General features: G+C 45.3%; 1 protein-coding gene and 1 long non-coding RNA gene across 13 annotated transcripts in view; both read right to left on the bottom strand.

The window, feature by feature from the left end:
- PNPLA7 (patatin like domain 7, lysophospholipase) overlaps nucleotides 1-16,021 on the bottom strand; it is a 439,100-nt gene that overhangs the window by 385,781 nt on the left and 37,298 nt on the right. For all 12 annotated transcript variants that reach the window (XR_012155226.1, XR_012155225.1, XM_073314045.1 and 9 more), the window contains 2 exons: nucleotides 14,030-14,112; nucleotides 8,735-8,823 (listed from right to left, as the gene is read on the bottom strand). Coding sequence is in view for 10 of the 12 variants with exons in the window: in XM_073314045.1 (XP_073170146.1) it covers nucleotides 8,735-8,823; nucleotides 14,030-14,112 (172 nt within the window). In the remaining 2 variants the exon portion in view is untranslated. The remainder of the gene's footprint in view (nucleotides 1-8,734; nucleotides 8,824-14,029; nucleotides 14,113-16,021) is intronic.
- LOC140899142 (uncharacterized) lies at nucleotides 5,574-8,723 on the bottom strand. Its single transcript, XR_012155233.1, has 2 exons — nucleotides 7,669-8,723; nucleotides 5,574-6,545 (listed from the first exon to the last, which is right to left on the bottom strand). It is a non-coding gene; the product is annotated as an uncharacterized lncRNA (long non-coding RNA).

The raw sequence follows: 16,021 nt of genomic DNA, 5'->3' as shown, positions 1-16,021 counted from the left end.
CATCTGCTGCCAGCAAGATGTATAAAGATAGATGAAGTGGCTCAAAACAAGAAATAGACCAGATTTGTTTTGTATTCATTTTCTCCTCCCTCCCTCTGTGAAATCAACGGCCTGCTAAACCCAGAGTTTTGAGTTCTATTCTTGAGGGGGCCATTCTGTTTCACTGATGCAAAGCTACCCCCTTTGTTGATTTTAATTCCCTGTAAGCCAAGTTGTCGGTCACCCCTCCCTCCCTCAGAGCAACAGCAGACAATCGTTTCGCGCCTTTTTTCAGCGCGGACGCCATAGCACTGGGAACATGGAGCCCGCTCAGATCACCGCGGCAATTATGAGCACTATAAACACCGTGCGCGTTATCCAGCAGGATATGCAGAACCATAACCTGCAAGAAAAGCGAAATCAGACGAGGAGGTGGCAACTGCAGCACAGTGACGAGAGTGATTTGAAAAGCGTGAACAGGGAGTGCTTTGTTCCAGGTGAGCCTTGAGTGGACCTGACTGTATAAGAGCCAGTCAGCTGCGAACCAGCTGAGCAGTGAACAGCAGAGCGGCTAACAGAGGGAGCTTGCCTGGGAGTTTGCCTGGGGAGAGCCTGCTGAGGCTTACATCTTGCCTAACTCTCTGAGTAGTTACTACAACTCCTGAGTGAGCTCGTAGAAGGAAGGTAATATGGATGGGGGGTGTTCAGCTGTTGTGACCTGCACTGGATGTGCCATGTTTGTCTTTCTTCCACAGGACAGAAGTGACTTTGTCTGTACAAAGTGCAAGCTGGTCTCCATATTGGAAGAGAAGGTTCAAGGTCTGGAGCAACAGGTATCGACCCTGCGTTGCACAAGAGAAACTGAAGATTTCCTGGACAGACATCAGGATATGCTTCTAGGGGCACAATGTTCTGAAGATTCAGAGCAGGCTGCGCAGTGGGGACAGGAGGACGGTGAAGAAATTTGGCAGCATGTGACCTCCAGAAGAAGAACGGGGAGCGTCCATGTACCAGCAACGCAGATACAGGTAAGCAACTGTTTTCATGTTCTCTCCACAGGTACTAATGCGGAGAGTTGACTAGATGATACATCTGAGGGAAGGGAACAGAAGGAGACTCCACCGATTGGAAGGCATGAGATGTTCTGTCCCAGGGATGGGGGTTCCACGACCACCACTCCCAAGAGAAGGAGGCGGGTGGTGGTGGTCGGGGACTCTCTCCTCCGGGGGACTGAGTCATTTATCTGCCGCCCTGACCGGGAAAACCGAGAAGTCTGCTACTTGCCAGGAGCTAAGATTCGCGATGTGACGGAGAGACTGCCGAGACTCATCAAGCCCTCGGATCGTTACCCCTTCCTGCTTCTCCACGTGGGCACCAATGATACTGCCAAGAATGACCTTGAGTGGATCACTGCGGACTACGCGGCTCTGGGAAGAAGGATAAAGGAGTTTGAGGCGCAAGTGGTCTTCTCGTCCATCCTCCCCGGGGAGGAAAAGGCCTGTGTAGAGACTGTCGAATCGTGGAAGTCAACGAATGGCTATGCAGGTGGTGTCGGAGAGGCGGCTTTGGATTCTTTGACCATGGGATGGTGTTCGAAGAAGGAGGAGTGCTAGGCAGAGACGGGCTCCACCTAACGAAGAGAAGGAAGAGCATCTTCGCAAGCAGGCTGGCTAACCTAGTGAGGAGGGCTTTAAACTAGGTTCACCGGGGCAAGAAGACCAAAGCCCTCAGGTAAGTGGGGAAGTGGGATACCGGGAGGAAGCACAAGCAGGAGAGTGCGAGAAGGCAGGGCTCCTGCCTCATACTGAGAAAGAGGGGCGATCAGCAAGTTATCTCAAGTGCCTATACACAAATGCACGAAGTCTGGGAAACAAGCAGGGAGAACTGGAAGTCCTGGCACAGTCAAGGAATTATGATGTGATTAGAACAACAGAGACTTGGTGGAATAACTCACATGACTGGAGTACTGTCATGGATGGGTATAAACTGTTCAGGAAGGACAGGCAGGGCAGAAAAAGTGGGGGAGTTGCACTGTATGTAAGGGAGCAGTATGACTGCTCAGAGCTCTGGTATGAAACTGCAGAAAAACCTGAGTGTCTCTGGATTAAGTTTAGAAGTGTGAGCAACAAGGGTGATGTCGTGGTGGGAGTCTGCTATAGACCACCGGACCAGGGGGATGAAGTGGACGAGGCTTTCTTCCGGCAACTCATGGAAGTTACTAGATCGCATGCCCTGGTTCTCATGGGAAACTTCAATGACCCTGATATCTGTTGGAAGAGCAATATAGCGGTACACAGACAATCCAGGAAGTTTTTGGAAAGCGTAGGGGACAATTTCCTGGGGCCAGTGCTGGAGGAACCAACTAGGGGCAGAGCTCTTCTTGACCTGCTGGTCACAAACGGGGAAGAATTAGTAGGGGAAGCAAAAGTGGATGGGAACCTGGGAGGCAGTGACCATGAGTTGGTTGAGTTCAGGATACTGACACAGGGAAGAAAGGAGAGCAGCAGAATACAGACCCTGAACTTCAGAAAAGCAGACTGACTCCCTCAAGGAACTGATGGGCAGGATCCCCTGGGAGAATAACATGGGGGGGAAAGGAGTCCAGGAGAGCTGGCTGTATTGTAAAGAATCCTTATTGAGGTTACAGGGACAAACCATCCCAATGTGTAGAAAGAATAGTAAATATGGCAGCCGACCAGCTTGGCTTAACAGTGAAATCCTTGCTGATCTTAAACACAAAAAAGAAGCTTACAAGAAGTGGAAGGCTGGACAAATGACCAAGGAAGAGTATAAAAATATTGCTTGGGGATCTAAGAGTGAAATCAGGAAGGCCAAACCACACCTGGAGTTGCAGCTAGCAAAAGATGTTAAGAGTAACAAGAAGGGTTTCTTCAGGTATGTTAGCAACAAGAAGAAAGTCAAGGAAAGCGCGGGCCCCTTACTGAATGAGGGGAGCAACCTAGTGACAGAGGATGTGGAAAAAGCTAATGTACTCAATGCTTTTTTTGCCTCTGTCTTCACAAACAAGGTCAGCTCCCAGACTACTGCACTGGGCAGCACAGAATGGGGAGGAGGTGACCAGCCCTCTGTGAACGAAGAAGTGGTTCGGGACTATTTAGAAAAGCTGGACGAGCACAAATGCATGGGGCCGGATGCGCTACATCCGAGAGTGCTAAAGGATGTGATTGCAGAGCCATTGGCCATTATCTTTGAAAACTCATGGCGATCTGGGGAAGTCCTGGACGACTTGAAAAAGGCTACTGTAGTGCCCATCTTTAAAAAAGGGAAGGAGGAGGATCCTGGCAACTACAGGCCAGTCAGCCTCATCTCAGTCCGTGGAAAAATCATGCAGCAGGTCCTCAAGGAATCAATTCTGAAGCTCTTAGAGGAGAGGAGAGGAGAGGAGAGGAGAGGAAAGGAAAGTGATCAGGAACAGTCAGCATGGATTCACCAAGGGCAAGTCAAGCTTGGCTAATCTAATTGCCTTCTATGATGAGATAACTGGCTCCGTGGATGAAGGGAAAGCAGTGAACGTGTTATTCCTTGACTTTAGCAAAGCTTTTGACACGGTCTCCCACAGTATTCTTGCCTGCAAGTTACAGAAGTATGGGCTGGATGAATGGACTGTAAGGTGGATAGAAAGTTGGCTAGATTGTCGGGCTCAACGGGTAGTGATCAATGGCTCCATGTCTAGTTGGCAGCCGGTATCAAGTGGAGTGCCCCAAGGGTTGGGCCTCGGGCCAGTTTTGTTCAATATGTTCATTAATGATCTGGAGGATGGCGTGGATTGCACCCTCAGCAAGTTTGCAGAAGACACTAAACTGGGAGGAGTGGTAGATACGCTGGAGGGTAGGGACAGGATACAGAGGGACCTAGACAAATTGGAGGATTGGGCCAAAGGAAATCTGATGACGTTCAACAAGGACAAGTGCCGAGTCCTGCACTTAGGACGGAAGAATCCCATGCACCGCTACAGAGTAGGGACCGAATGGCTCGGCAGCTGTTCTGCAGAAAAGGACCTAGGGGTTACAGTGGATGAGAAGCTGGATATGAGTCAACAGTGTGCCCTTGTTGCCAAGAAGGCCAATGGCATTTTGGGATGTATACTTACGGGCACGGCCAGCAGATCGAGAGACGTGATTGTTCCCCTCTATTCAACATTGGTGAGGCCTCATCTGGAGTACTGTGTCCAGTTTTGGGCCCCACACTACAAGAAGGAGGTGGAAAAATTGGAAAGAGTCAAGCAGAGGGCAACAAAAATGATTAGGGGACTGGAACACATGACTTATGAGGAGAGGCTGAGGGAACTGGGATTGTTTAGTCTGCGGAAGAGAAGAATGAGGGGGGATTTGATAGCTGCTTTCAACTACCTGAAAGGGGGTTCCAAGGAGGATGGATCTACACTGTTCTCAGTGGTAGCTGATGACAGAACAAGGAGTAATGATCTCAAGTTGCAGTGGGGGAGGTTTAGGTTGGATATTAGGAAAAACTTTTTCACTAGGAGGGTGATGAAACACTGGAATGTGTTACTCTGGGAGGTGGTGGAATCTCCTTCCTTAGATATTTTTAAGGTCAGGCTTGACAAAGCCCTGGCTGGGATGATTTAGTTGGGGATTGGTCCTGCTTGGAGCAGGGGGCTGGACTGGACCTCCTGAGTTCCCTTCCAACCCTGATATTCTATGATTCTATGATGAGGACATGGACATAGACTTCTCACAAAGTACAGGCCCCTGCAATGTGCACATCATGGTGTCAATTGGGTACGTTCATGACGTGGAACACCGATTCTGGGCTCGGGAAACAAGCACAGACTGGTGGGACCGCACAGTGTTGCGGGTCTGCGACGATTCCCAGTGGCTGCGAAACTTTCGCATGCATAAGGGCACTTTCATGGAACTTTGTGACTTGCTTTCCCCTGCTCTGAAGCGCAAGAATACCAAGATGAGAGCAGCCCTCACAGTTCACAAGCAAGTGGCAACAGCCCTGTGGAAGCTTGCAATGCCAGACAGCTACCGGTCAGTCGGGATTCAATTTGGAGCGGGCAAATCTACTGTGGGGGCTGCTGTGATGCAAGTAGCCCACGCAATCAAAGATCTGCTGATATCAAGCGTAGTGACCCTGGGAAATGTGCAGGTCATAGTGGATAGTTTTGCTGCAATGGGGATTCCCTAACTGTGGTGGGGCGATAGACGGAACCCATATCCCTATCTTGGCACTGGAGCACCAAGGCAGTGAGTACATAAACTGAAAGGGGTACTTTTCAATGGTGCTGCAAGCACTGGTGGATCACAAGGGACGTTTCACCAACATCAACGTGGGATGGCGGGGAAAGGTACATGACGCTTGCATCTTCAGGAACTCTGGTCTGTTTCAACAGCTGCAGCAAGGGACTTTCTTCCCATACCAGAAAATAACCGTTGGGGATGTTGAAGTGCCTATACTTATCCTTGGGGACCCAGCCTACCCCTTAATTCCATGGCTCATGAAGCCATACACAGGCAACCTGGACAGTAGTCTGGAGCTGCTCAACTATAGGCTGAGCAAGTGCAGAATGGTGGTAGAATGTGCATTTGGGCATTTAAAAGTGCGCTGGCGCAGTTTACTGACTCGGTTAGACCTCAGTGAAACCAATATTCCCACTGTTATTATTGCTTGTTGTGCTCTCCACAATATCTGTGAGAGTAAGGAGGAGACGTTTATGGCGGGGTGGAAGGTTGAGGCAAATCGCCTGGCCGCCGATTACGCACAGCCAGACACCAGGGCAGTTAGAAGAATACAGGAGGGCGTGGTGCGCATCAGAGAAGCTTTGAAAACCAGTTTCAAGAATGGCCAGGCTACGGTGTGAAAGTTCTGTTTGTTTCTCCTTGATGGAAACGCCCCCCCTCCCTCAGTTTCACTCTAATTTCCTGTAAGCTAAGCACCCTCCCCTCCCCACTTCAATCACCACTTGCAGAGGCAATAAAGTCATTGTTGCTTCACATTCATGCATTCTTTATTTATTCATCACACAAATAGGGGAATAACTGCCAAAGTAGCCCAGGAGGGGTGGTGGAGGAGGGAAGGACAAGGCCACACAGCACTTTAAAAGTTTAAAACTTTAAAACTTATTGAATGCCAGCTTTCTGTTGCTTGGGCAATCCTCTGGGGTGGAGTGGCTGGGTGGCCGGAGGCCCCCCCACCGCATTCTTGGGCGTCTGGGTGGAGGCAGCTATGGAACTTGGGGAGGAGGGCGGTTGGTTCCACAGGGGCTGTAGCGGCAGTCTGTGCTCCTGCTGCCTTTCCTGCAGCTCAACCATACACTGGAGCATATGAGTTTGATCCTCCAGCAGCCTGAGCATTGACTCCTGCCTTCTTTCAGCAAGCTGATGCCACTAACCATCTTCAGCCCGCCACCTCTCCTCGCGGTCATATTGTATTTTCCTGCACTCTGAGATTGTCTGCCTCCACATATTTTGCTATGCTCTGTCAGTGTGGGAGGACAGTATGAGTTCAAAGAACATTTCATCACAAGTGCGTTTTTTTTGCCTTCTAATCTTAGTTAGCCTCTGGGAAGGAGAAACATGCAGCTGGTGGAGGGAAAAAAAGGGAGAGTGGTAGTTAGAAAGACACATTTTATAGAACAGTGGGTCGACTCTTTCACGGTAAACCTTGCTGTTAACATTACATAGCACATGTGGTTTCATTACAAGGTTGCATTTTGCCTCTTATTGAGGGTCTGCTGGTTTGGTGTGAAAGATCACTCACGCAGCAGATTTCCACTTGCAGGCAGCCATGGCAAGCCACAGTCTTTTGGCTTCTTTAACCTTCATAACATGTGGGAATGGTTTCAAACAGCAGCGCCCTCATTTCCCCTACGAAATAGACATTGGGTTGGCCATTTAAAAGGAGGGGCTGCGGTTTCTGGGTTCACGTGCAGCAGAAACCCAACTAAACACCCACACCCACACAATTCTCTGGGATAATGGCTTCCCCCTCCCCGCACCTCGTGGCTAACAGCGGGGCAGATTTCTGTTCAGCCACAGGCAAACAGCCCAGCAGGAACAGGCACCTCTGAGTGTCCGCTTACTAAAACCACCCTATTTCAACCAGGTGACCATGAATGATATCACTCTCCTGAGGAAAAAGAAAAGGAGTACTTGTGGCACCTTAAAGACTAACAAATTTATTTGAGCATAAGCTTTCGTGAGCTACAGCTCACTTCATCAGATGCATTCAGTGGACTCATGAAAGCTTATGCTCAAATAAATTGGTTAGTCTTTAAGGTGCCACAAGTCCTCCTTTTCTTTTTGCGGATACAGACTAACATGGCTGCTACTCTGAAAACTCTCCTGAGGGTAACACAGAGAGACAAAGAACGGATGTTGTTTGAATGCCAGCAAACACCAGGACCATATGCTGCAATGCTTTGTTCTGCAATGATTCCCGACTATGTGCTACTGGCCTGGCGTAGTAAAGTGTCCTATCATGGAGGAGGGAAATAAAGCTGCCCTCCCCAGACACCTTTTGCAAAGGCTTTGGGAGTATATCCAGGAGAGCTTTATGGAGATGTCCCTGGAGGATTTCCGCTCCATCCCCAGACATCTTAACAGACTTTTCCACTAGCTGTACTGGCCGCGAATGCCAGGGCAAATTAATCATTAAACACACTTGCTTTTAAACCATGTATAATATTTACAAAGGTACACTCACCAGAGGTCCCTTCTCCGCCTTCAGGGTCCAGGAGCCCACCTTGGGTGGGTTCGGAGGGTACTGGGTCCAGGTCCAGGGTGATAAACAGATCCTGACTGTTGGGGAAACCGGTTTCCCCGCTTCCTTGCTGTGAGCTACCTCCTCCTCATCATCTTCCTCGCCCCCAAAACCCACTTCCGTTTTGCTTCCCACTCCTTGGACGGAGTCAAAGCACAGGACTGGGGTAGTGGTGGCTGCACCCCCTAGAATGGCATGCAGCTGATCATAGAAGCAGCATGTCTGGGGCTCTGAACCGGAGTGACCGTTTGCCTCTCTGGTTTATTGGTAGGCTTGCCTCAGCTCCTTAATCTTCACGTGGCACTGCTGCGGGTCCCTGTTATAGCTTCTGTCCTTCATGCCACTGGAGATTTTTTCAAACTTTTTGGCATTTCGTCTTTTCGAACGGAGTTCTGCCAGCACTGAGTCGTCTCCCCATACAGTGATCAGATCCCGTACCTCCCGTTCGGTCCATGCTGGAGCTCTTCGGCGATTCTGGGACTGCATGGACTCCTATGATGATGAGCTCTGCATGGTGACCTGTGCAGATGAGCTCGCCACACAGGAAATGAGATTCAAAAGTTCACAGGCCTTTTCCTCTATACCTGGCCAGTGCATCTGAGTTGAGAGCGCTGTCCAGAGCGGTCATAACTGAGCATTCTGGGATAGCTCCCGGAGGCCAATACCATCGATTTGCATCCACAGTACCCCAAATTCGACCCGGCAAGGCTGATTTCAGCGCTAATCCCCTTGTCGGGAGTGGAGTAAAGAAATCGATTTTAAGAGCCCTTTAAGTCGAAAAAAAGGGCTTCGTCGTGTGGACGAGTGCAGGGTTAAATCAAGATAACGCTGCTAAATTCGACCTAAACTCGTAGTGTAGACCAGGCCTAAGTTTACAAAACAAATAGGAGTCCTTCACCCCTAGTACCACAGGAGCCAAACTAGAGCTCCTACAATTGTTGCATAAAGTTAATTGCACCTATACACGACCACAGCAATGCATAGGACCTCCATTACAATGTAACTGTACCTCTTAGCCAAAGACAAAACCTTTGCTCTTTTCCGCATCCTTTGACGAGGCACCATGTTCCCAACCAGAGAGTTTGGGAGAGTTGTCACCTACAGGAAACAACAAAACAAAAATCTGTTTCAAGAAAATTCCAACACCCTCTAAAGGTCCTGATCCTGCAAAGTCACGCACATGTGTGGTACCATTGGAATCCATGTAAAGTTAAGTGCATATGTAAGGCTTTGCAGGATCAGGACCTACATGAGCGCTAGGGCAGTGTGCTACATCATGGCATTTTCTTTTTAGAGAGAAGTTTCACTGTACTTTTTAGTGAGCAATTAATATAATGGTGATGGGAGATACAGAATAACCTCAGAGTATTTCTGACCAAGAACTGCAAGCACCAGAAACATAGAAGTAATCTTTTAAAGTGTAAATATTAGTCTGGCAATCACTAATCCTGATGCACTGAGGCCTGATACACTTAATCAATGCCAAGAACAGACTTATACATTTTAGTGAAATATATAAATGAGGACACCTGTCCTAATACTTAAATAGCACAATAAATGCAGTAACTGGAGTGCCACTTAGTGGAGGAATGAAAACATTGCAAGATCAAGAAAACTTCCTAGTTTTTAATTTTTTTAAAATATCCCGTTTATCCCTCAGGAAATTCAATTCCATTATATGCTTCTGTAATGAGAATTTTCAGACTCTGTCTCATCTCTTCCATCAACAGACAAGTGGGTCTCTGGGCCATCAATATCTCCAAGCATCATAAAATCAGAAACTCAGCAATTTAACTTTACCAGAAGTATAGCAGACAGAAACTAGTATCTTTCACTTGCTTTATACCTTCAGACAAAGAATAAAAATAAACACAGGTCTAAATTTCCAGAAGAAAAAGAAAAGGTGATTTTATCATATGAATACAAAATGCCTTCAAATATGAGCATCTCAGTGAAAGGGTTGGAAGGGTTTTTTTGCCTTCTTTTTTTAAAAACATAGGCAAAACAACACATTTTCCCCAGATGCCTGCCCAGAAATGACTGAATACCCAACTTCCAAAACTTCAGCCCAAACAATGAAAGTATGGTAAAGTTAAAAGCAACTGCAAAACCAGATCTTACAATGGGAAGTGTTAGTCAGACAGCACTACCAGACCACCCATCATATATTTATTTTTTTACAAACAGTTATTCCTACTGTATTTAGTCAGATTGTTTCTTCATAGCTCCCATGTCCCCTTGCATGGAGTCATATGGACATTAAGCTTTCTCTTGCCTGTTGAAGACCACACAATTGAGCTAAATGTAAGCCAAAAACGGAAAAAACTGAATTGCATTCTTTACTAAGAGAGGAAACTGTTTCTTCAAAATCAAGATGTCCTCTTTACGTACATTTGTCAATAGGAAACAATACGACATTCGCTCCATCCCAGTGTAGGGGAAGAAAAAAAAAACAAAACCACCACATGTTCTGGAGAAAGAGTGGCTGGTTTGAAGAAATCAACAGAAGAACAAAATTGGGATCAAAGTGCATTTAGGAAGACTGAACTCAGAATGAACACCTATATTTGCCAAATTGGCTCAGGATGTCCTTTCAGGAATGGAATGAGGCTTAGAAACCTGGACTGTCCCTATGAACAAAGCAAGAAATCGCTCCAGTCTCTTGAGAAGTCCTGCATGGTGAGACAGCAAGAACTGGCATTTGCAACAAACAATACTGCAAAGATCAAGAGAGGCATGTCATGGCAGACAGGCATTTCACCAGAAATAGAACAACCGCCAAAGACAGGCAGCTAAGCAGCTCTAAGGCAAATCCTGGCAAAGTGTCTCAAAATGGCAAAGTCTATGGAAACATCACTGATGCAGAAAACACACAAAGATGTTAAGTACAGCTTAACAAGAACTTCATTCAAGAGTGGATTTACCCAGAGCCTGTCATAGTAATAAGTTGGATGTTGCTGCTACTGAAAACTTCCGTATGAAAACGGGCAATTTGTTTGCAAATATAACAGGAGTCATTTAATAACAAGTGCTACCATTCTGCCTGAAAATCAGTTCCACTATTATCTTGTTTTCCTCATTCACGTGTTTTTTTTATTTTTAAATTCTTTTGTGATGGAAGTGCTCATGTTTGATCCGTGTGTGAAAAGTCGAGGACAATCCAGTCAGCCATTTTTGAATTTGGTATGGTTGTATGCACATTCTGAACGTGGTGTAAAACCTTACAGTTATAATTTTACCCATACAGGAAACAGGTGAATTTTTAAACTTGAAATATGGCATGCAGACTCAAAGAGTCACTGAAGAGTCCATTTACAATTCAGCTTGAATAAAGTCTGTCTGGAACTTAAGATTCAGGAACTTTTGAAAATTGCAGAGTGGGCATGAGCAGTAGAAATCAGCACCAAGCCTGAGCGTTTGCCTATCTAGAGATGCACTGCACACTGCACACACATGCTGTTTGCCCAGACACACACACTTTTCAATTGATTGTTAACTGTCTTTTCATTCTGGGTTTGTTCAGCACCTACCATAATGGGGTCCTGGTCCATGAGTGGGGCACCCAGGCACTATCGTAATATAAATAATAAATAAGTAACATGGAACCTCTAGCCTCCTCATCAGGTCTCCAGACATTTATTCTCTCCCCCATATACAGACTTTCTGGATACAGGATCACTAGATAGCAGAGTTAAAAGAAGTCAGAACTCCAAGATTCCTACAATAATGGGATCTCAGCCACAATGCCCATATGTCACATTTTCTATTCCTTGTTAAATGGCTATTGCAATATATTATCCATTATGTCATTACATGAAAAACCATAATACACACACCTACAAGAAAGCCTGTGTAATGCATCTGTTAGAATCTTAATTTCTGCATTTCCTGATTTATCTTACACCTCATGCACTGATTACATAGTCCTAGAGATAAAACAATCACGGAACCCCACAATGCCATTTTTACCAAGCTGGTATTCAGATTAGAACTAAAAAATAAAGCACACATTACCTGGAAAAATAAGATAGCAAGAGTCTCTGCCATCACTTACACATAAAGGGTAGGGAGCTGTTATAGGTGTTAATGAAGATTATTGGATTAAACAGACATCAAGAATAAACCATCACACCAAGGTCTTAGCAGTTTTTTTCATATGAAGGATGAAGTAATTTTAATTATCTTATTTCCAAATGTAACAGTACGTGTAAGTTTCAAGTTAAAATGCATGCCCCATTAAGGAGCTTGAATGTTAAGGACAACACAAAAGTTTATTCATTCATTTTTTTGATAAGTGTAAAAGTATTTTAAATACAAATCTCCATTTACCTTACTAAAGTTTCAAATTAATTCACAACTAGTTTTCTGTCTCCATTTTAGGAAGCTTAAAATAAAAGACCACAAACAGAGAGAGAATCCTAAAAATAGAAACAAGGATGGAGTATTTTTCAAAGAAACTGAATTGTTCATTTTAAACTCTCTCTCTCTACCTCAGCATTTAACAACATATACATTAGTTTTAAAAAATAAACTTCATACACAGATTGATCTCAGGAGGTCACCAAGTCATACACTTGAAATGGATTTTAAAATGTAGGGACAGAAAGGGGGTCTTTGGATAGTTTAGGAACTATTAGTGAAGTTTTATACTTATACACGTTAAGACCTGGGCAATCATGTCTCATCTCTCAGGTTACAAAACTGGTAACTACAGAATCATAGAATATCAGGGTTGGAAGGGAACTCAGGAGGTCATCTAGTCCAACCCCCTGCTCAAAGCAGGGCCAATCCCCAACTAAATCATCCCAGCCAGGGCTTTGCCAAGCCTGACCTTAAAAACTTCTAAGGAAGGAGATTCCACCACCTCCCTAGGTAACGCATTCCAGTGTTTCACCACCCTCCTAGTGAAAAAGTTTTTCCTAATATACAACCTAAATCTCCCCCACTGCAACTTGAGACCATTACTCCTTGTTCTGTCATTTGCTACCACTGAGAACAGTCTAGAGCCATCCTCTTTGGAACCCCCTTTCAGGTAGTTGAAAGCACCTATCAAATCCCCCCTCATTCTTCTCTTCCACAGACTAAACGATCCCAGTTCCCTCAGCCTCTCTTCATAAATCATGTGCTCCAGCCCCCTAATCATTTTTGTTACCCTCTGCTGGATTCCCTCCAATTTTTCCACATCCTTCTTGTAGTGTGGGGCCCAAAACTGGACACTGTACTCCAGATGAGGCCTCACCAATGTCGAATAGAGGGGAATGATCACGTCCCTCCATTTGCTGGCAACGCTCCTAATTATACAGCCCAAAATGCTGTTAGCCTTCTTGGCAATAAGGGCACACTGTTGACTCATATACAGCTCCTCATCCACTATAACCCCGAGGTCCTTTCCTGCAGAACTGCTGCCTAGCCATTTGGTCCCTCGTCTGTAGGGGTGCATGGGATTCTTCCGTCCTAAGTGCAGCACTCTGCACTTGTCCTTGTTGAACCTCATCAGATTTCCTTTGGCTCAATCCTCTAATTTATCTAGGGCCCTCTGTATCCTATCCCTACTCTCCAGCATATCTACCACTTCTCCCAGTTTAGTGTCATCTACAAACTTGCTGAGGGTGCAATCCACACCATCCTTCAGATCATTAATGAAGATATTGAACAAAACCGGCCCCAGGACTGACCCTTGGGGCACTCCACTTGATACCGACTGCCAAGTAGACATGAAGCCATTGATCGCTACCCTTTGAACCGATGATCTAGCCAGCTTTCTATCTACCTTACAGCCCATACTTCTTTAACTTGCAGGCAAGAATACTGTGGGAAACCGTATCAAAAGCTTTGCTAAAGCCAAGGAATAACATGTCCACTGCTTTCCCCTCATCGACAGAGCCAGTTATCTCGTCATAGAAGGCAACTAGGTGAAAAGGTGAAAGGCATGACTTGCCCTTGGTGAATCCATGCTGACTGTTCCTTACAGCTATGGAGATAACCATAAGAGTTAGGAAGGAATCTTTCCTTTCCACACACAGCCCTGCAAAACTAGACAAGTGCATTCTTTCCAAGGGGAAAGAGGAACTTGCTCTGAAACATCAGGCATTACCCACTACCTGTTAACAGGATACTGACTACAAAACACATGATCCAGGATGACCAACCCAACATATTAGAGACTTCTCGTCTGAAAAAATGCAGTGGGGCTGGGGCTAATAACCAGGGTAAACAGGTCAGGCATCTGGGAGTTCACATTTATCTTCCTGGATTTTAATCTTTATTTTCCACTCTCCCTTCCCTCTCCATTAGGTGTACTTACCTTTCTCATGATCTTCCGCCCATAGAACATGACTTTGTCTCTCTTGCGAAATCTGTACTGAGGCACTTGTGGCTGAGGTTGTCCTGAAACACAAAAGAATCATCAAATAACTCTGCACATAGTTTGTAACAAGGGGAAAGAGGAGCATGCAGGTGCATTGACCTTGCTCACTAGTTGGAATCCAACTTACATTATTAACAGAAATTCATGTGAAACTCAACTTCTTCCTGTTGGAGACTAGGCCAAAACCCCACTCCTTTTTGTCAGTACAATTTAAAATGAATGACAAGAAAGAAACCTATTCTGTCCAAACACTCTTTTTGGATGATGAGCTACCTGTGTTCAAGCTGTCAGTGGACTGATTTAACCCTGTGTTACTTTTGCCTCACAATGTAGATTCATAGATTCATAGATATTTAGGCCAGAAGGGACCATTATGATCATCTAGTCTGACCTCCTGCACAATGCAGGCCACAGAATTTCACCCACCACTCCTAAAAAAGACCTCACACCTATATCTGTGCTATTGAAGTCCTCAAATTGTAGTTTGAAGACCTCAAGGAGCAGAGAATCCTCCAGCAAGTGACCCGTGCCCCATGCTACAGAGGAAGGCGAAAAACCTCCAGGGCCTTCCAATCTGCCCTGGAGGAAAATTCCTTCCCGACCCCAAATATGGCGATCAGCTAAACCCTGAGCATATGGGCAAGATTCATCAGCCAGATACTACAGAAAATTCTTTCCCGGGTAACTTGGATCTTACCCCATCTAAAAACCCATCACAGGCCATTGGGCCTATTTACCATGAATATTTAATTACCAAAACCATGTTATCCCATCATACCATCTCCTCCATAAACTTATCGAGTTTAATCTTAAAGCAAGATAGATCTTTTGCCCCCACTACTTCCCTCGGAAGGCTATTCCAAAACTTCACTCCTCTGATGGTTAGAAACCTTCGTCTAATTTCTAATCTAAATTTCCTAGTGGCCAGTTTATATCCATTTGTTCTTGTGTCCACATTGGTACTGAGTTTAAATAATTCCTCTCCCTCTCTGGTATTTATCCCTCTGATATATTTATAGAGAGCAATCATATCTCCCCTCAACCTTCTTTTAGTTAGGCTAAACAAGCCAAGCTCCCTGAGTCTCCTTTCATAAGACAAGTTTTCCATTCCTCGGATCATCCTAGTAGCCCTTCTCTGTACCTGTTCCAGTTTGAATTCATCCTTCTTAAACATGGGAGACCAGAACTGCACACAATATTCCAGGTGAGGTCTCACCAGTGCCTTATATAACGGTACTAAAACCTCCTTATCCCTACTGGAAATACCTCTCCTGATGCATCCCAAGACGACATTAGCTTTTTTCACAGCCATATCACATTGGCAGCTCATAGTCATCCTATGATCAACCAATACTCCAAGGTCCTTTTCCTCCTCCGTTACTTCTAGTTGATGCGTCCCTAGCTTATAACTAAAATTCTTGTTATTAATCCCTAAATGCATGACCTTACACTTCTCACTATTAAATTTCATCCTATTCCTATTACTCCAGTTTACAAGGTCATCCAGATCCTCCTGTAGGGTATCCCTGTCCTTCTCTAAATTAGCAATACCTCCCAGCTTTGTATCATCTGCAAACTTTATTAGCACACTCCCACTTTTTGTGCCCAGGTCAGTAATAAAAAGATTAAATAAGATTGGTCCCAAAACTGATCCTTGAGGAACTCCACTGGTAACCTCCCTCCAACTTGACAGTTCACCTTTCAGTAGGACCCGTTGTAGTCTCCCCTTTAACCAATTCCCTATCCACCTTTCAATTTTCCTATTGATGCCCATCTTATCCAATTTAACTAGTAATTCCCCATGTGGCACAGTATCAAACGCCTTACTAAAATCTAAGTAAATTAGATCCACTGCGTTTCCTTTATCTAAAAAATCTGTTACTCTCTCAAAGAAGGAAATCAGGTTGGTTTGGCACGATCTACCTTTTG

This window comes from Lepidochelys kempii, chromosome 16 (genome assembly GCF_965140265.1).
Source record: "Lepidochelys kempii isolate rLepKem1 chromosome 16, rLepKem1.hap2, whole genome shotgun sequence".
In the NCBI taxonomy this organism is placed as follows: domain Eukaryota; kingdom Metazoa; phylum Chordata; order Testudines; family Cheloniidae; genus Lepidochelys; species Lepidochelys kempii.
The sequence above is the reverse complement of the archived record's forward strand: the minus strand, read 5'-3'. Positions and strand labels throughout refer to the sequence as shown.